Genomic DNA, 22,614 nt, shown 5'->3' on the forward strand with positions numbered 1-22,614 from the left:
CCCTAAGATATAAAATCATATATGTACTTTCCAAAACCAAACACTCAAATCAGAAGTGTACAAAGGCATTATATAAATGTTTATCTGATTATGAATGGGTACTTGAGTCAATGGCAAAGTTGAGGTAAAGCTATAAGAAAGGCCAAGTTCATTCAGATTGAAAATCAAAGAGAATGTCAGGCTGTAGGTGCCTCACTGACTGACTTTGCTTCATATCACCATGTGAAATACAACTACAATGTGCATGTATTTATGCTTTAAAATTTTTGTGGTTAGTTTTAAGACCTTGAATGGACATTGGAGACATTAATAGTTAACATCAAACTTTAATTACCAATAATCTATTTTGTGTGATACCTACCTCCACAAATTCAACACTCTGTGGTGATACCCTATTGCGAGTGTTAAATTTGGTAAAAAGGTGTATGAAAAATTTTGGCATTTCTTATTTTGGCAGATGCTATGTAGTGCACAGTATACTGAAGCCCAGAGTAAATATATTGTGGAATTTATATTGTTTGGTTTTTTTTTTGACCGACTACTAAAATAAACCAAATCTGCAACCTGCTATACATTACGTAATAATTATTCAGATTTTATGGCAATGGTCATGCTTAAGATCTTTTACAGAAACCCTTATTTCATTCAAATCAAAAACAATGTTACAGCTGCACAATGACCATTCCCTGATCACTATATTCTACTTTGTTTCAAAAGATTTCACAGGCTTACAAATAGGAAACAACCATTAAGTCAGAAAAGACCCAAAATGAAGTGTTTACAAAAATTCATATACTGTAATTTCATGTTTTTTTACTACACAAAAAATGAGACTGACTTAAATTGCCAATAATCAAAAAAGCATTATGGAATTTCAAACATTATTAAAGCAAATTATTTTCTCAAAATGGCAAAACATTTGCTACAATATTCCAAAATCACAATTATAATGCACACAATTATTTCTAGATTAACAATACTCACTACTTAAGTTACTGCTTTGCAAATGTTATGCCCTAACACAATAAGAAGCTTCTACAATGAAGTTCTTTCAATTCTAACTGGACTTTCATTTGCATATTTTCAAATGGGAATAGAAATATGTACAAAATTCAGTTCATAATTTTGTATAGTTTATGAGATTTTGTCCTCACAAATTTTCATTGTAACATGGTGTTTCACTTGGATGTTAGAGGATAATAGGATGATTAATTGGAAAGAGTAAATAACCAAGTGCCAAAGAATGCTCAAATTTAACAAATGTTACATAATAATGTACATGTATTAAAAAGTTATAATTTTATTATTTCAATGATGGTTTATATATTTGATTTATATATTTGTGTAAAATACATTTTATGAGCTGTATTTGCCTTCAAATAAAGTCTTATTATTACACAATAATTAACCCATTACTTATGGAGTGTACATGCATATCTACAGACCAATTTTGATTGAATTTTTAATAAACAGTTTTTTAGGATAATTTTGAAAAAAAATAATTCAATAGACCATGATTATTAAATAGCAACAAGCAGAGCTGTCCCTTTTTTTTCAGAGTAAACATCTTTAAAGGGAAAGACCACCTTTGCATTAAGTTAGGCTCTAATGATAAATCATACACACGTAAACAAAAATAAATAACCTTTAATGCAAAATGCACTTTTATAAAATGTTCAAGGCTATGCAAAGTTCAAAATCTTTGAAATATATGTAGATAACCATCTTGCAGAACTCAACTATCTGAAGAAAAATCATAAGCAGACTTTATTGATTTTTACCGATAGCTTCCAATTGGCTCGTGATGTCATTAAGTCAGTTTGATACTGATACAAGCACTGCAAATAATATGTAAACAAAGAATATTTGGTAAATTTCTGCGATCCTGTTTATCTAATCACCAAAACAAGTTGTCTTGTCAAGCTTACGATTACTCAAATGATAAAAGAGATAAATTCTAAAAGTTTTTTGACGGCAACACAAATTCCTTGGAAGTAGCCGTTAAAATTTTCCTCAGACATACTCTAGTCTTCTAGCTGCAAATCCTGTTGTTCGTCAAAGTGTCTACATTTGCTTACATGTTGTGCCTCAATCTCTTCTTCTGTTTATTTTGGGTTGAAAATATAGGGGAAAGTAAAAAATTTGCGATTTTAATGGATATCATAATCAATTACCTATTTACTTTCACTTTACAAACCGACTACATGATGTCACAGCTCAACCCATCATGGTGGTGCCCATAGGTGCAGGAAATTCAAATTCCCTATTTATAAATCGTGATTAATTTGTTAAGAAAAGGAAATTATTTTGTTTCAATTTAATTTTCACGAACATTTAACAGATTAGTTTCGATATTTATGACTCGCACAATAACATGGTCTTCTGCTTTAAGTATAGAATAATCTGTTAAATGGTCTGCACTGGAACTCCTAATAACCTGTCCTACAAATGCTCATAATTTTATTTAGATAAATTTTATAAATGACTGGAATGGTGAAATATTCATATTCAGATAAATTTTATCTGTTCCTATAAATGACTGGAATGGTGAAATGTATATAATCTATCACCTTTGAGGACACTGCCTGTGATCTGAGGTCATCAATTTCATCCTTTTGTTGAGTAATTTTTTCATTCATTCCAGCTAGATGATCACTCATCATACTGAGTTGTCCTTCATAACTCTTTGTAGTGGTCTGGTATTCATCCTGCAATTACCAAAACACAAGTGCTAAAACAAGAAATCACAAAAAGTGATTGAATTTCATTTCACAAAACTCAAGTTGTTATAAAACTTTAACCTAACAAAAACTTACGTTGGCCTGATGATCAAAATAATCATTACACTGATGAAGGTTTTCTGGATAAAAATTTTAAAAAAACAGCAAAAACACTCATAATTTGCTTTTCAAGGGAAGAAAATAAAACAAAATGTTGGATGCTACACCAAGCTAAGAATATCTACAGTAAACAAGTAGTAGTAAACCTGTAAAAGTGATGCATGGTTCAAGTCATCAAACAAAAACAATATAATAAATATCTTAAGAAGCTCAGAAACCTGTAAGAAAATTTCCATTACGCATCATCTAAATAATTACTAAATCATGATAAACATAAAGTAGAGTAGAGCAAGGATCCTAGAATGGTAAAGCGACATATTAATTATATAAGCATTCCTTCCAACAGAATCTGAGAAATTTGTTGCAGAAAAAAAGTGTAACAGATAGACTGATGAGGGACAGACAATCTGATTGTAATATAGCCAATGCTAACAAGTGGGGGGGGGGGGGGGTACAATGATAATATTTAATATGAGGGGATAAAATGTGATGGCCACACCTCTCCTACTGATAGTTAAGGAGATAAATGTTGAAATTGATAACTTTACCCAGAAAAAAGCCTTGAAGGCAATGTTTCTCTATCAGCATAATCAACACAGTCATACCGGTAATCATAAAATTAATCCTATCTTGTCATACCAGTAATAATAAAATTAATCCCATCTTGTCATACCGGTAATCATAAAATTAATCCTATCTTGTCATACCGGTAATCATAAAATTATTCCTATCTTGTCATACCGGTAATCATAAAATTAATACCTTAGGTCTTGAAAATTTAATAGAGATCTATACATTTATACTTACGTTACACAGTTAAATTTTATCAAATGTCTGCCTGTGACCCCTATTTGTAAACAGCTAGGGTTATAAAATTCATACCTTCCTTTTTAGGTATGGAAAATTGTTTTTTTATTACAATTCTAATCTGGGCTCCCTTGATTTCACCCTTGTCATAGAACAAAACTTAATAAATATGCAGATGAAGATGTAGTAACCTTTAGTTGAGCAAGTGATTGAGCTGTGTCTTTCAGTTCATCCTCAGCTCTGGATTTGGTCTTTTCTGCTATCTGTAGTTGTTTATGTAGTGCCCTCACCTGTATAAACAATTCAATAGAACTATGATTAACATTGTAATAACTTTAATAAAGAAACAAGATTCTGGGTTAACTGCCAGTTGCAATCTACTGCAAACATAAACTTCATTCTTAAAGATACACTACCACTCCAACAACAATTGTGTACCTGCAAGGCTACTACTTGTGAATAAAGACACTGATTATCTGTAGACCAGATGACCCAGAATAATCTACCAATTAAGTCAATGAGATACCTCATTATTACATAGTTACTACAAGTTGGTCCAGGCAGAAACCTATCGCGACGATGACAATAGAAGTCGTACTCTTGTTTAGCTGAGGCAGGAAAGTGAATCATGTTGTTAATTGCCGTTGCTAATGATCTTAAAAGTTACTTTTAGACAAAAAAGTTATAATTTTCAATTTAGATTATGAATATAATTATTATACATTAAACTGTCAACAAAAACTGTATCAAATAATACTAAGATAAAGCCTTGATCTTTAATTGAAATGATTTTGAGTGGAGGTACGTTTAATCAAAATTGGATCATGCTTTGTGTTAGATCACAAAAAAATCATAATAATCAAAGAAAAATTTGTTAAGAGAGTCGGGACATTGAAGGCTTGCCGATGTACACATGACATACATCTACCTTCAAATATACCTGTATAACCCCGTCAAAAAGCTTGTCAACAATTAAGTTCAAGGTTACATGTACGCGTATATCTTAAAGTGGCATGGTTTAAAACCAAAAGTAATTTAATACAATTATACATCTATCAGTGATATTTAATGAATGTATTCAATTTCTGATTAGTTTATATGCTATGACCTAATTTGGGTCCATTTAAAGTTAGTTTATTGTCACAAAAACGTTTCAATGTTACAATGTGACTGAAAACGTTGTTTTGGATGTTGACAAACAAAAAGTAGTTCTGTAAAAGGTGGGTGTGGCCTAAATAGCAACTTAGTTTATACAATTGAAACAATGTTGATTTTTGTCAACAAACCAATCAAATGACAGGACTCTCATCAAATTAAAATATTTACTCAGATATTACTTGAGTACACTTTTCACTCTATTTACTAGGAGTTTTAATTGCAAAAATTTGATTAATTCTTGCTTTTGAGGTGTCTGTAGTAGTGTTGAACATGGCTTTTATTTAAAATGTTTCCGTTCACAGATTTTTTCTCTCCGTCAAAATATGCAAACTAAATAAAAATCTGTTTTATCGGGATTCTGTTGAAATCTGTTGAATTGTCAGTTAAACAGCACTTAGTATGTGAGTTAATGATTAGGTTTTGTATCCACGTCGTTAGATTTTGTTTTTGTTATGTTTGTTTAAAGTCATTCATGCATTTTGTCTTATGAATTCAGTTTTATGTTTTACTTTTGATTTCTTTCTCACGCTTCCAGTCCTGAATTTCTTATGTTTGTGTAACAATCACACTGTCTCTTATTCTATAGTTTACGAAATTTAAAACTATGCAGAATTTTTTTTTTTAATACAAAAGGAAATTACACTACACATGTGCACAAACTGTGCAGGACGCAGCACCGAGAAACATCCCGATGGTAACATAATTTTGGTTAGTCAGAGGACTACGTGACATTCCTCCAAAACCCAAAATTAATACAAACCTTTCTTTAACATGTTTTAAAATTTTATCAATATCAACCTATCTAGAGTAGAAATGAATCTTTTCGTAAAGCCGAAAGTATGCATCTCACACCTCATTCTCATCAAAATTATTAAATCTATCTAATAGTATGTACATGTGTAAATACTAAAATACGATTACCCACAATCAAAATTTCTTTAAGTTTCATCTTTTTTGCAAGTATATGATGAAACCTAATATTAACCAATTCTAATTCAACAAGGAATGTAAAGCTTCCCAGATAGCAGTTTGACACAACTGTAAAGGTAGACCCCTAAACAATATAGACAAGTATTAACACAACATTCAAGTTTGATACAACTGTGAATTTTTCGTTTTGTTAATAGTAACTAAACCAGGAATAGCGGGAATCAAAGAAGTAACACTGTGATAAATAAATATTGAATTTATTTTGTTTTTTAAACATTTTTTGTCCAAACAGTTCTTGACTTCTTCGCATATTTGATAAATATGTTCCTTCTATTGCTGTTCATCTAGGTATAAACACATGTTGATCCAATCTGACATAAGCTGTTCTATCACACTTATCTGTACCTTCCCTGTAAAAGAACAATTGCATTATATAGTAATACTGACTGTATTTATAACAATAGCATACATGTATGTATATTTAAATAAAATAGTTAATAGTTACTATAAATATATACATGTATATGTCATGAATATACATGTAAAAGTATAGCTTCATGTAAATGCTACCAAGATAACAGGTACGAATATCCTGTTACGGAAAACAAGAAAAATATTAAATAAATGTAACATTAAGGAAATAGAGAAATTTACTACTTGTAAACCTGAAAAGAATACTTTTCAGTTGTTGCAGTGTACAGGTACTATGTTTAATATTTAAGAAGTACTAAGGAACTGAAAATAATCATTTTCAATGGCCAATCATATTTGTTAAATAATGAATAAATTATAGGTACGGGTCGCATGCACCAAGTCTTGTTTCTATCACTATCCACACATACATTTGTACATGTACCCTGGGAAAAAATCTTCACAGGGTATTTGTGTATATTGATAGAAAGAAGTGCCTGTGCTATGTGGATGCACTTCAAGAAAAATTGCTAGTTCAAAATTAAACTTTTAAATAATATATTTAGTTTACCAGTAAAGACACCAACCATTTTTATTTTCCAGGAGGGGGTCGTGTGCATAGATTTTATTGTCAGATTATAATTGTTTTTTCAATAAATGGATGATTTAAAAATCATAGAATTTGAAGCTCTTTTTTTTTCAAAGAGACCATACAATCTGGCCCTTCTTCGCTTATATACATGGTGCCTATAACAAAACCTTGTGATGAATTTTAACTAGCTTTCTAATTGTCATGTGCTAGGAATATAATATATATAGTGTCAGCATAATATAGAACCTATTCCAAAAATGGTAAAAATCGGTAACTTGTCATCTTGGGAGTATATAAGAATCATGCATTAGCTATCATATTCTACTCTAATCTTGAATGATTTTAAGATCGATATGATTGCCATACGATGATTGAAATAAAGAATGAAGCTATAGGACAGTACATGTACATTCTACATTACAACCTTTGACCCGTTTTGTTTACGTAATAATGTACGTGTGTTGTGTCTTCACCTGTAAATTTTAAGTTTAAGGGAATTACTGCCATATGCAACTTCGGAGGAAAATAATTTTTACTTTCTAGGAAACTAGAAATACTTACCATAAAATTAAAACGCATGATCCAATTTGATCCAAGAAATATCGTCAAGACACCACAGTTTACCACCAATATAAGAATTTTTCACAACTTATCCATCCAAAGAAATGATCGTTTTACAAATCTGTCAAGCAAACAGCACGATCTACACTTGTTGTTTCATGTTCACCATACATGTAGAAAACACTTTCGGCCACTCATATATTATCAACACGTGAATGTCTTTCATATTCAATCATTTTCCGTGTCAGAACCAACAATGGCCTATCGCTGCCATTTCCTTCCCGACAGACGAAAATCACAATGCAATGGGAGATAATTTAACTCCAGTAGGTTTCTGCCTGGGTCAAACATCTTTGAATGAACTTTTTATTTACATTTTGAACTGATCTCTCTGTGTACATATTTTCATTGCTGTCTTCTTTCTTACTTGGAATATTTATTATAATATTTAAAGTAGTATTTTCATGAAACCACTGGCTGTCAGCATATTTTTAGATAAATAAACAGCCTTTATAGAAATTGCTTAATTACCTTATGTAAAATCCTTACTGTTAAACCAAATTTACATAATTTTCTTGTGTGAGCACGAAATCCAAGAAGTATGATATAAATCAAATATATTTTGAAAAAAAATGTGGAATTAGAATGAAAATTTAACCAATAAATGTAAAAGTATTCTACTACAATTTACATCTGGAATTAAAGTTATCAATAATTTTAGCAGATAATCTAAGAATTTTGTAAAAGTGTGTGATTTGGTTTTGCAAGTACATGTAATAACACAATTCATACCTCTGAATGAAAACTGACTGCTTTACTATCTGCTTCTTGTAACTGTAATGTCAGTTCATTAACGCGGTTTGTAAAATGGTTCTTAATCAAGCTTTCTCGAGTTTCAGCATCAGCACCAGGAGTCACCACTGAGTCCAGTTTTCCTATCTTAAAAATAACAATCAACTTCATTTAATCACAAGCATTAGTGAGCTCATTAAGGGATACTCCTGCTTATATAATTGTTTACCTTTTAAAACATCTGGCAATAATTATTTTGCTTCATATACATCTACACATACTGCTAAACCATTTAGAAGTTTCACAATATTTGAGAAGAACTTGTGTTTACAAGGTACATAGGTGAAAGGACAGGTAGTTGAATGAACAAAGTAATTCTTATGTACCTTCAAACTTCAACAGTATGGGTAACAAGACTATTACTTACCACAGAAGTAGATCTGTATCATCAGTTAAAGGTTAAGTAGATGGTATGGGTGACAAGAACTATTACTTACCACAGAAGTAGATCTGTATCATCAGTTAAAGGTTAAGTAGATGGTATGGGTGACAAGAACTATTACTTACCACAGAAGTAGATCTGTATCATCAGTTAAAGGTTAAGTAGATGGTATGGGTGACAAGAACTATTAATTACCACAGAAGTAGATCTGTATCATCAGTGTAAGATTAAGTAGGTGGTATGGGTGACAAGAACTATTACTTACCACAGAAGTAGATGCTGTATCATCAGTTAAAGGTTAAGTAGATGGTATGGGTGACAAGAACTATTACTTACCACAGAAGTAGAAGCTGTATCATCAGTTAAAGGTTAAGTAGATGGTATGAGTGACAAGAACTATTACTTACCACAGAAGTAGATCTGTATCATCAGTTAAAGGTTAAGTAGATGGTATGGGTGACAAGAACTATTACTTACCACAGAAGTAGAAGCTGTATCATCAGTTAAAGGTTAAGTAGATGGTACGAGTGACAAGAACTATTACTTACCACAGAAGTAGAAGCTGTATCATCAGTTAAAGGTTAAGTAGATGGTATGGGTGACAAGAACTATTACTTACCACAGAAGTAGATCTGTATCATCAGTTAAAGGTTAAGTAGATGGTATGGGTGACAAGAACTATTACTTACCACAGAAGTAGAAGCTGTATCATCAGTTAAAGGTTAAGTAGATGGTATGAGTGACAAGAACTATTACTTACCACAGAAGCAGATCTGTATCATCAGTTAAAGGTTAAGTAGATGGTATGGGTGACAAGAACTATTACTTACCACAGAAGTAGAAGCTGTATCATCAGTTAAAGGTTAAGTAGATGGTACGAGTGACAAGAACTATTACTTACCACAGAAGTAGAAGCTGTATCATCAGTTAAAGGTTAAGTAGATGGTATGGGTGACAAGAACTATTACTTACCACAGAAGTAGATCTGTATCATCAGTTAAAGGTTAAGTAGATGGTATGGGTGACAAGAACTATTACTTACCACAGAAGTAGATCTGTATCATCAGTTAAAGGTTAAGTAGATGGTATGGGTGACAAGAACTATTAATTACCACAGAAGTAGATCTGTATCATCAGTGTAAGATTAAGTAGGTGGTATGGGTGACAAGAACTATTACTTACCACAGAAGTAGATGCTGTATCATCAGTTAAAGGTTAAGTAGATGGTATGGGTGACAAGAACTATTACTTACCACAGAAGTAGAAGCTGTATCATCAGTTAAAGGTTAAGTAGATGGTATGAGTGACAAGAACTATTACTTACCACAGAAGTAGATCTGTATCATCAGTTAAAGGTTAAGTAGATGGTATGGGTGACAAGAACTATTACTTACCACAGAAGTAGAAGCTGTATCATCAGTTAAAGGTTAAGTAGATGGTACGAGTGACAAGAACTATTACTTACCACAGAAGTAGAAGCTGTATCATCAGTTAAAGGTTAAGTAGATGGTATGGGTGACAAGAACTATTACTTACCACAGAAGTAGATCTGTATCATCAGTTAAAGGTTAAGTAGATGGTATGGGTGACAAGAACTATTACTTACCACAGAAGTAGAAGCTGTATCATCAGTTAAAGGTTAAGTAGATGGTATGAGTGACAAGAACTATTACTTACCACAGAAGCAGATCTGTATCATCAGTTAAAGGTTAAGTAGATGGTATGGGTGACAAGAACTATTACTTACCACAGAAGTAGAAGCTGTATCATCAGTTAAAGGTTAAGTAGATGGTACGAGTGACAAGAACTATTACTTACCACAGAAGTAGAAGCTGTATCATCAGTTAAAGGTTAAGTAGATGGTATGAGTGACAAGAACTATTACTTACCACAGAAGTAGATCTGTATCATCAGTTAAAGGTTAAGTAGATGGTACGAGTGACAAGAACTATTACTTACCACAGAAATAGACGCTGTATCATCAGTTAAAGGTTAAGTAGATGATATGGGTGACAAGAACTACAGTCGAACCTCATTAAGTCGAAATTCAAAATGTTCGAGTTATCTGATGTTCGAGTAATCCGAGGTTCACTATACACGGTACTCCGTAATGTCTTGAGTTTCATATCTGAAGATATTTTTTTTGTATGTTGTATATCATGTTTGAAATACTGAATGGCACCGAGTGTTTTAGTGAAATTTCCTTTTCATTTTTTCTACATTGAAAACATCATAGTTCATAACATGCTGCTTTGTTTGACTCACATTCTTCAAACCATGTGCTCTACAATATTACGATAAAATTTCAAATTCACTAACGATACGAGTGTAGTCGTTGAAATTCACTTACTTTCATCTGTTTGATGTTTCATTAAATAGTCGGATACCATATTAATTAATCTGTATTTTATTAATTTTTTTATCAAAATATAAAAAAATTAGATATCACTGTTAGTGTGACTCCCAGTGTGTAATTAATCAAATTTGTTTCTTTTCACTACATGCGCAATATTAAATTAATCAAATGCACAAATCTTGCCATAAAGAGTGTCAACAAAAAATTTTAAAAAAACACACTAATCGTTGTATAAACACACTTTGATCATGGTTTGTAATAAAGCAATCAGTTTTCTGACTAATTTAGTTGACTTCAATACATCAGGGTTAATTAACCTCGAAGTCCTGTCGAGGGGACTGATTGATTACCTCGAGTTATCAGAGGTTTCAATTCATCCCAGTTCGAGTCATCCGAGGTAAAATTGTATTGTAGTAAGTTTTGCTGGGACTTTGTAATTAGTTCGAGTTATCCAAGATTTCAACTAATCCAAGTTCGACACATTGAGGTCAGACTGTATTACTACCATAAAAGTAGACACTGTATTATCAGTTTAAGGTTAAGCAGATGGTATGGGTTCTTTATCAGTTAAAGGTTAAGTAGATGGTATGGGTAACAAGAACTATTACTTACCACAGATGATTGTGTAGAAGTTACATTATCAGTTATAGGTGGGGTAGATGGTATAGCTGACATATTATCCTCTATGGAATCAGATCTCCTCTTACTCTCTTGTAGTTCTTTTTCAATTTTTTTGACTTTCTAAATAGATATCATTTCTCAATTAATAAAAAATCATTTACACTGAAAATACAACATAAATGTGAAGAAAAAAAAACATAACACTTACTAAAATTCAAGCTACTCTCTTATTGACCAATATTTCTACCCTGAAAATGTTTAAATGTCATGTTTTTATCATTATACTTGCAAATCAAAGGTTATCATTGATAAGAGCATAGTCTTTACTCCATAAACAACCATTTCCTTAGCTTTTGAATGGGAGTAAAGGACACATGAATTCACAGGGTCATGTGACAATACTTCCAAGCCCTATTGATTATCCTTTACCATCATAAGCTATTATAAAGATATACATAACGTTTTCTTTTGCTTAATTCCAATTAAAGACCACAAAAGCTAATTGTACTATGCTCTTATCATACAAAAAACATACGAGCAGAAATAAAAGTAATTATTTATTTATCTTATACATTAATATTTATCCCGAAATTCAAAATAAGCAGTCAAAATGTACTCTACAAGACTTATCTAACACTTATATATCTCATTTTCCACAAACAACTGATTTTCAAATAAAGAAAACATATGTTCATACCATAGGTAAAATGAACAACGTAAAATTATAATGTTAGATATAAATACCTGAATTTCATTATCATATTTAATCTGCAACAGCTGTAATTCTAACATATAATGTTCTTTGTCTTGTTCCAGTCGACTGACTCTTTGTTGGAAAGTGGTTAACTGAATTTTTTAAAGGTCAGTTTAAATACATAAAGTAAGAGTCATGACTGATAATATTATAAGTTTATTTTCATTCAAAAAGGTTCGTTCTATTTAAATTAATTACTGAAAATGTACTAATTTTTTCAGTGTTCTAATTTTTGCTATTTTTCAGTGAACAGAAGCTGTGAAAAATAGTACCTGTGAAATTGATTTTCAACAAATTATAATGCCAATCTTTTTTTGAAACCACGAAAATTGATATTTTTGAAAGGCAACAGAAGCATGTGACAGTGGACAGAAACCATGAAAAATAGTACTTGTGAAATTGATTTTTAACACATAATGCTAATCATTTTTTGAAACCAGGAAAATTGGCTGATATGTTCACGTGACAGAATATGCAAAAATTAGCAACTACAAAAATTAAAATGTTTACAGTACTATAAATATGTTTACAGTACTATAATATTAGTTAGGCCAACTTTTTTTATAATCCGTTTTACAGGATTTTTTTCAAAAATAAAAGTTAAAATCTAGGTGAGACAATGGAAAAAATAAAAAATAAAAGTATTTGTTTTTCGTTTTTATTTTTATTTTTGCTATATTCTAAATGTGTGAAAAGTAAAAGCTTTTGATACCCAATTTTAATATACATTTCACTTCTTTAATTATTAAGACTGATTGATACTGTTTTCACAATGTAACAGAGAATACACACAAATTTTAACTTTTGAAAAGAAGATATATAAAAATAATTTTGATGTGTAGATAATTTGTACCCCTTTCCAAGTTTTTGGCTACATTTCCAAAATAATTGTTTTGAAGTCATTTGTGAACATTTCGACCCCTCTGACAATATATTTTTGCTTAAGTAAATACATCAGAACCCACGCCACATTTGATCCTATTGTGACTGATCAGTTATGGTTATTAGTTGGAGAATCGTGAGAGTGTATTGCTAGTAGCTAATACCTGGAACATAGTCCAAGGAACCAGGATAGGAGTCAGCGGAATTTACAAAAATAAAACAACATTCACATACCTTTATTTTTACTTTATTTTTGGCTAAAATAGGGTCGGCGGTCCCGTAAAACAGATTATAAAAAAAATGTTGCCCTTACATAGTGATTTAGTGGCTGTGTACGGAATTTACCCTGGTCAGTATATTTCATACTTGGCGAGGCATAGCCGAGCCAGGTATGGAATCTACTGACCAGGGTAAATTCCGTACACGGCCACTCAATCACTATGTAACGATTTTACCCCATCGATGAATTTGTTTTTGTTTTTTTTTGTTTTTAAGTAAAAAAAAAAGTTTATACCCTTTATTTAGATAGCAATAATTTTCTTTTGATTACTTTTAATGGTTTCCTTTGAATTCACCATCATTTTCTTTTTTTGTATATCGTCTGCTGTAAGCGACGCAAAACGTTTGGTCGTCATTTTGGTTGTAGTAAACTAAAAAACGATAACTAACCAGGTATTGCTAAAATAGTGACCATGTATTGGAAATACACTGTTTTCACATGATCGAAATACAGAGCACCGATTAGTTGATTTCAACTGATAATTATCAGAGGTGGGGTAAATATGTTTACAGTACTATAAATATGTTTACAGTACCATAAATAGTGAAATTATTGCAATAATGTGTCATCAACTAAAACTCAAATTTAATATAAAAAAAAATTAAATGACCACAAACTCAACATTGCAGTGCAAAGTACAATTTGTGTTAAAACAAACATCTTACAATACTAACAACTGTACCTGTTTAGAAAGTCCTTGTTTACTTTCAGCAGAGCTCAGTAGTGTTTTCCTGTTTTGTACAGCAGTTTTGTGAGGCACAGATTCTGGGCATTGCTGAAATTTTAAAAGTTTAACTGTACATATTGAATGCCAATTTGTTACAAGAGAAATAACTGATGAACACTTGCTCTAAAGAACATGAAAAGCTCATCCCCTTTGTTCTCCAAAGCTTTCACACAAAAAAAAATGAAAAACAATGAAAAGGAAATTGAAAATTCATTTATGAGTACAAGTATTCTTTCAAAAAATCATTAAAATCACTGACAACAGTTTGGAGTTTTCAGACAATGTGTATGAACAGACAACAGTAAATCACAATGTGTCAATCTGAATCAAAATACAGGTGAAAGGTCATAATAGACAGGAACAGTATTGTGAATACAGCATAAAATTGTAGGACAAGCAGAATCCATTCATGTAACTTTTAGGCTTCTAGAGTATGTATTTCCCTTGACCTGAAAATAAATGTTTAGCAAACCTAAAGTGCTTGCCTTGCATTCACAACTGGATAACTTTATTTACCAATTGAAACCAAAGTTGATAATGCGCATCTTTATGTAAAATGTAAAAAACATTAAAAAACATTAAAATAATCAAATTGTTCAGAGGTATGTGACAATAGCTGAAAAATTAAGATCAAAATTTCAAATACTTTACTTCATCCAATGTAGTTTGATTTGGCTAATATTTGCAGGGATATAAATATTGTAATGTTTAAGAACTTTTCCAATTCTGTTTATGTATTCTACTGAATAGAGTTCTGTAGTTGTATGCAACTTTTTTTCCCATTTCTCCAATAATTAGTTTTGATAAAAACTTCAAACCAGAAAACTTACCCCTGTAAGCAAATTTAAATAATTAGCTGCTCTTTGTCTGAACTGTACAGTAGCTGGATTAGAACGGGGTCCTTCCATTTCAGGGTCATTACCAATACTACTTCCTCTTGTTCTATATCCACCTGTTTGACCAAAGAAGTCTATATTGCCTGACATAAATGACGATATCTGTAAAGGACAAATATTTTTGAAACTACTACTAACATGACCTAAAAGCTTACATAGCGACAGCTTTTTTTAAGTCCTTAATCAATCCTAACCTTTCAAATGTAGGATGGAACCCTGTGTTAAAATTTCATAAAAATTCATATGCTTAAATATCAATTTGATGCTGATTGACCTGAATACAAAGGAGTGATTGTGTTCATATTCACAAAATCTCATAATGTGACGTAACAAATGTTGGCATCATAAACAGACAATAGCTAGAATTTCTGCCATGACACAGATGCAGTATGAGGCCTAAGATTTAGTTTTTGAAAAATTACGAAAAACGGAATCTACAACTTTAGCTCATTCATTTTGAAATTTCTCAGATCTTGAGAAATAAATGTTCATATCTTTAATATAAAAAAATATATTTTTTCTAAATGTAAGAAATTTCATAATCAACTCCCTATTGTTGTAGAATATATATTTACAAAACCACAAACATTTTATGTTGATATGAAAAGGACCCAAAATTGTTTGATTCAGCAAAAATAGACCTTCAAGACCTTTTTCATGAAATCAAATTTAACTTAATTTTAATTCTGTGCCCTGATTTTCATCAAATTGAAATGAATTTAAAATAATATAGGAATTAGCTAGGAAACAGGCAAACTAGACAATGTATTATAGAATGTTTGTTTTAGTCGCCTTTTTTCTGTTGGGATCATCTTTCCCTAAGATTATATATTTTAACCTTCCTTTTGATACAATTTCACTTATTAACCCTTTTCATCAAGGTTTATATTAAATATTCATGCCACATCAATTTTTAATGATCCAAAGAGAAAATGCTATTCCTGTCAGTGTACTTTATCCATTGACTTGTTTAACGATCAAAAAGGTCTGTGTAATATTAGTAATATCTGTGGCAGATTAAAATAGTTTATTAATTGATTTGACCTTGAATAATTTTCATATTTAACCCCATAAAATAGATGCAATTAAAATTACCTTGCTGACACATGTGACAAGAGAAATGAGAGATGAGACAACACATTCATCTGTAGTCTTCAGTTTTTGAGATGCTGTTGGTAATTGGTGCTCTAATGAAACTTTGGAATTGTAGTGTTTTGACAAATCTGTAAGTATATGTTTGTTTATTTAATTAATCAACTTTAAAGGTTCTAATGCATTAGGTAATTACATAAACATCATATAAAGTTGGGTGACGTCTTAGATCTTAGTAGACTTTGGACTTAACTGTGGGTTGAGTTGTACCATTTGTAAAACTTCCATACATGCAAAAAGCGATTTGCAGAAGATCACTTCCTGTCAGACTGAAATCAGACGCTCAGGGGTTCTAAGGTCATATGTTAAATTGATATTGATAACCCATATCAGGACTTTGTCCACTGTTAATTTTTGCAGTGGACAGATAAGCGCAAAAAATAGTACCTACAAATTGATTTCAATAACTGAAACATCACATTTTAAAACACCTTGAATATGTTCATTTGACAGAATCCATGAAAATTGCCAAAGACAAAAATGAATGCATGTACAGTAATCTTACCTCTTACAGCACTATCTAATTCCTTTAGAACTTGACTGAGTAATGCAAAAAACTTTGGATGATTAAATTTTGTGTGTTGACAAGATTTAGTACCTGAAAAAGAAATTTTTATGGAAAGATCTAACTACAATGTATAACATGTGAACTTTGACCCTTTGAAACAAGCTCAATTGTAAGCATTTTGTTGGGGGAAAAAATAGGATAAAACAAGTTTACTCACCACAGAGATTTAATAAATAACTTGAAAGTGAAAAAAATATCTAACAGTTATCATACTGATACAGTGAGATTCTAAAGAACTCAATCTATACTAGGCATTATTGTTGTTTCACAAAAAGAAAAATGTAATTGATTAAATATTCTCTTAAGACAAAAATTCTCTAATTGAACACATAGTAAATGTCTTAATATGTTTGGGTCACTTAAGATGAGACTTGTAAATCTGGCATTAGAAAACTAAAAGATCTTCAATAACAATTTAGTGGTAAAAAGAAGCCATCTCATTGTCACCATGGAGACTGCTGAACAGACATAAAAAATAGGTTTATGTACACCCTATATAGTGTAGACAGCTACCAAACTTGCTTATAACATACAACTCTTTGATGTCATTCAAACCAAATTAGAAATCATTTCCATCATAGGGAGCCAACATTTTTGTGGCAGAAATGTTCATTGCCACAACCCCTCAGTCTTCTAAAAAAAATTATCATGTACATGCATATATAGGGGAAGTGGGGGTCTAATCTGAACTGAATATAAATGAAAAGAAGTACACATACATTTTGTGAGGGAGTTAATAAATGTGTTATAGCCCCCTCTTAACAACAGTGGTATAATAAATGCTATCAAAAAGACCTTACTACTTACTCTGGGCTGCAAGAAGACTTGTATAGGTCTCAAGCTTGTTGAAAACCTCATTCAGTTGTTTAAAAGACTTATGAAGGTCCCAGTTTTTGGCTTCTAACGTTGATGTGCAGGATGATACAGCACACTCTTCTTCTATGCTAAAAAATATATCTAAGTCAAATAAATCTCTAAATAATCAAGGCAATTGTGAAATAAAATTGATTTAAAAGTTTCTTAATCCACGTCCTGTTCCTGGTTCAATAATTCATACAGCCCAAATATTGAAAGATGTCATCTGTCATGGATGTAACCATTCATGGTTGTGGATGACAGTATAATAGCATTGACCACAGAAGACACCAAAGCTATTTTTGAAAATATAACAAATGAGCATGGCCAATTCTATCTTGAATTCATTGAGTCTGAATAGATTCCTGATCCTAACTCAGGTAAGAAAGTTTACAATGCAATTGTTATCAAATTTTGTTCCACAGGCACTTGTTTCAAAAATATTTGTATCCTGTCTTCAAAGAGGACAGAATATAATTTCTTTTCAACAAGTCCCTGTGTTTTGTTCACTGTTGTATGTTGAATTAATCCATGATTTCCACATTTTTTAATAACAGAAATACAACATGTAGACAAGAACAATATCATCATAAATATCAATGACATAATACTAAAAAAAATAATTTGAAAAAGTGTATCTTTATTTTGGAATCAGCAACTCAAAAATACAAAAGTGCACAGGGCAATACAACTTTCCAAAGGGCCAATATGGATTTCCATACAGACCAGCTTGTCATACTGACTGATCATAAGGACCAGGTGTATGGATTGTTTAGATTATTAGGACTTCCACCAAATGGAGACTTATGTAGAGCTCTTCAAGCTAGAGTAGGAAGGTCACATTTTTCCAGTATCTATTTGAAATAAATGTACCGTAGAAATTTGTGACTTAACCCCTATGGATTTAAGATAGCCATGTTTATGATTGATCTATTCAATTGGCACAACTTTATAGAACCTACCCTAAGGATGCTGGTGACCAAATCTGTTAATAATCCACTGAATGGTCTGAGAGGAGAAGATTTTTAAAGAAAAATTAACAACAGATGATGACAGCGGACAGACGCCAAGTGATGACAATAGCTCACATGGCCTTTGGCTAAGTGGGCTAAACAAGAGGCTCTCAGGAGCCTAAATTGCTCACCTGCTTAAATTTTTGCCTTTCAAGGACAATAACTCTAACAAAGAGTTGTCCGACAATTTTGACTCAAAACATGACTTTGGTAGGACTTATCTTAAGGATCAATCCATCAACTGAAAGTTTCTTTCTGTCTATCATAGTTTTCAAGATAATGGTTGAAAACTGCTAAAACATAATTTTTTGCCTTTAAAGGGCAATAACTCTGACAAGGAGTTGTCTGACAACTTTGATCCAATGCAGACTTTTGTAGGCCTATTATAAGAATCATTTCAGTGTTTGAAAGAATTTGGCTAAACCTAACAATTTTGGAGCTATATGTAAAAAACTTCTGACTCACCCCTTTTTTTATTTTAAGTAACAGCTGCCATGTTTTTCGATGGATTAAAAGTTCCCATATCAGTTCTATGCAGAATACCTTAAGAAACATTCATATTAAGTTTGGTTCTAATTGGTCTGGTAGTTTCAGAGGAAAAGATTATTTAAAGAAATAACATAAAAAAATAGGGAAAAAAATCTGAAAAAAAAAGCCAATAACTCCAATATGAACTTTACAGATTAAAACAAAAATTTGACCAGAGAAAGATCTCATCATGCTGAACACTTTTATTCTTTGTCAGAATTTGGCTTAACCTAACAGTTTAAAGGAAATATGCAAAATACTTTTGTCTGACCCCTTTGTTCTATGTTTAGTAACAGCAGCCATGTTTTTCAACAGATCAAAAATCACCACAACAGTTCTATGCAGAATACCCTAAGAAACATTCATGCCAAGTTTGGTTCTAATTGGTCTTGTAGTTTCAGAGAAGAGTTTTGAAAAATTGTTAAAGATGATGACAGACATCAAGTGATGGCAATAGCTCACATGACCCCTTGGGGCAGGAGAGCTAAAACATTGATGACCAATGTTAAAAGCAGAACAACTAAAAAAGCATCTACCGATAGGATTGTGCTGTAAACAATCGACCTGTATTTTCTAGTACTTGAGAAATGGGCTTAGTTAAAAATAAATCCTTCAATTCTTGAGTTATCATCTGGAAACCACCACAAGGTGGACAGATGGATGGATGGGACAAACAAGAAACATAACTGTCAATTATAATGGAAGGTATCACATGATAAACATTTAATAAAAAATATTGAGATTTGGCCTACATGAAATTCAAACAAAATCCTTGACTTCACTAGATATTAAACTATTTTCATACTACTGGACTGAAAATACATGTATGAAAGCCCAAAGTCCTTAATACAGTCAAACTATATTGGACTGAAAACTTTAAAACTCAGAAACACATGTGCTTATCTCATGCATAAAAAACAGTTTTAGACAACAGAATGATGGAAGCTGAAACTATTATCTCAACAGTTTTGCCAGAGGACTTGCATAATATATTTATTATATATTAAATTTAACCATCAACTTACAGTACATGTAGTAAGATATATGTTTCATCAATGTCATTTCAAATTTTTGTAATATCATGAACAGAATTTTTATACACATGAAGTCATGTACATAATACATGTATAAAAAGTGTTCATATTAATCAACATGTGATAAATATCCACTATGACAGATAGGTTATACCTTGCCAGCTGATAAGGTAGCAGCTTATTGCAATATGCCACAAACTTTTTAAACTTTTGAGAAAATAGCTGCAGATCTGTGGCTGTTTCCTATAATAAAAAAAAATATTTAAAAGTAACAATAAAATGATTTAAAAAGCAGTGGATATAGTGATAAAAACATTAACAGTGACTGAATTTCTCAATCTATAAACCAATGCTTTACAAGATTATCTACCTACACAAGCTTTCATACAATCTTCCTAGTATGATACAACTACATGAGATACCCAATATTATACTAAATTTAATCAAAAACCATTGCACAGTTTGGCAGAGTTGAGCTTACAAGATCTCAATAACAATCTCTATTTATCTATCTATCATGCTAATCTTATAAATATAATGTTTTTTTTTTAAATCGTTAAAAAATTTGGAGCTTACTTAACTATGTTTCAACATGCAAAACCCTTAAGATGGACTATTTCTCTTTACAAGTATCTGCAATGATTATCTTCCTTCATACATACCGGTATTTGCATATGACCTTCTTATAAAGTTTCATAAAAATGTATTAAATGGTTAGAAGTGCTAACAAAATACATGGACAGACAGGATAGTATCTAAGCCTGTTACATGTAATGAACATATTGATTTGTGTTTGTCTTTCTAAACAAACTAACAGTGACCTTGATAACAATTTATACCATTCATTGAATGGAAAAGGCTCTTAAATAAAATCTGACACAGAATTTTGACTATATATATATCAGGTATCAAAAATTTAACAAGGTTTGTTATTATTTTGATATATGTGTACATACATTTGATATGATAGTACTTACTAAGGGGTGGAAGTTTAATGTACAAGTAAGGACAGTTTTAAACCTACATGTAAATGTAGCTTTGAACGTATACTCAATTAACTATGTAGCCACTATTAAGAAATTAGAATTGACAGTAAATCAAAATACAGGAATCAACATGAAGTTATCTTTCCAGGTTCAACTTCTACAGGATGTTGACATGAAGTTATCTTTCCAGGTTCAACTTCTACAGGATGTTGATATCAAAGAGCAACTAAAATTGTTTACAATGCCACACTATCTATATAAAGCCACATACCAAATTTGAAATCAATCTGTACACTGGCAGCTAAGACAAACATTTTCTCAATCATTCTTTATAGTAATAACGATTAGTCTATCCTATAAACTTTTAAAGCAGAATTTTGAAAGGAACACAATGACTTCTGATCATAAAAATCCAACAATAAACTTTTCCTATTAATACTAATGATAACACCTGTTTTCTCAACTTTTAACCCCTTATTTCCAAACGGGGTTGAGCAAAAAGCTCAAAAAATTATATAGCATTACACCATGTCCCTGGGAACAATGTGTCAACATTTCCTTGAAACAGAAATTTGATATAGGAGAGCAATAAGAGTACCTTACAATGCATGCCCTATTTATACAAAGCCACATACCAAATTCGAAATATATCTGTTTAGTGGAGCCAAGATTTTTGTGATGGACATATGATGTGTTTCTATTATACAACACCCTAGTTGAGTGGGGGTATCAGTGATCGAATTAATCGGGAAATACTGGCTAAATGCAAGTTGAAATTCAATTTTGCTTATAGAAATTATTTCCACTTGCTAAAATGTGCTTGTGGAATTCTATTAATCATATAGGTAAAGTCCAGAAATAACCCAAAAAACTTAAATTTAGCGAGAGTAAATTTTCAGTACATGTACTTTCTAAATTTAGCTAGTGGAAAAAATTTCTGAAATTCAATCCCTGGGGATAATATAATTATATAGTAAGCTCTTACAATTCTCAACAATATATATAATACTACATGTAATAAAATCGAAAAAAATATTCATATATGATTGTGTCTCTATTTCAGTCATTGTACAATTTTACACATACTTACCAATGTTGTTAAAGTATCCTCATTTAAAGTACCAAGGAAGATTCTGAAAGACTGTTCTAATGGCTTTAAATATTGCACATTTTCATGGAGGTATTTACAATACTGAAATCAAAATAAATATGCACAGCTTTATGAAAGTACAAAACAAACATAAAATATCCACTGCATCAATAAAAAAACAACTAAAAACAATATGAATTGAATGGTACATTTTGGCATAGAACTTCAATTTACATGATTGCCATGATCATGTACTTGTATAATGGCAGAACACAGTTAAATAAAGGTATAGCTTGGGAAAATTAATAAATTCATTTATTACATTAAATGCAATAAATC

General features: G+C 31.3%; 1 protein-coding gene across 2 annotated transcripts in view; it reads right to left on the reverse strand.

The window, feature by feature from the left end:
* The window catches only part of LOC148623717 (protein phosphatase 1 regulatory subunit 21-like), a 35,948-nt gene that overhangs the window by 1,519 nt on the left and 11,815 nt on the right, over positions 1 to 22,614 (reverse strand). The window contains exons 9-20 of one of the 2 annotated variants that reach the window (XM_088565762.1): positions 22,276 to 22,377; positions 20,354 to 20,442; positions 17,577 to 17,713; positions 16,707 to 16,799; positions 16,145 to 16,272; positions 14,984 to 15,151; positions 14,109 to 14,201; positions 12,255 to 12,356; positions 11,502 to 11,630; positions 8,092 to 8,238; positions 3,839 to 3,937; positions 2,571 to 2,708 (exon numbers count right to left, since the gene is read on the reverse strand). In XM_088565762.1, coding sequence (XP_088421888.1) covers positions 2,571 to 2,708; positions 3,839 to 3,937; positions 8,092 to 8,238; positions 11,502 to 11,630; positions 12,255 to 12,356; positions 14,109 to 14,201; positions 14,984 to 15,151; positions 16,145 to 16,272; positions 16,707 to 16,799; positions 17,577 to 17,713; positions 20,354 to 20,442; positions 22,276 to 22,377 — 1,425 coding nt within the window. Of the gene's footprint in view, positions 1 to 2,570; positions 2,709 to 3,838; positions 3,938 to 8,091; positions 8,239 to 10,478; positions 10,818 to 11,501; positions 11,631 to 12,254; positions 12,357 to 14,108; positions 14,202 to 14,983; positions 15,152 to 16,144; positions 16,273 to 16,706; positions 16,800 to 17,576; positions 17,714 to 20,353; positions 20,443 to 22,275; positions 22,378 to 22,614 lie in introns of those variants that run through there. The other variant, XM_088565763.1, reaches the window with a different exon arrangement.

The sequence above is a fragment of the Perna viridis genome, chromosome 2, assembly GCF_037379345.1.
Source record: "Perna viridis isolate PV_CMFRI_1.1 ecotype Kerala chromosome 2, ASM3737934v1, whole genome shotgun sequence".
Lineage (NCBI taxonomy): Eukaryota > Metazoa > Mollusca > Bivalvia > Mytilida > Mytilidae > Perna > Perna viridis.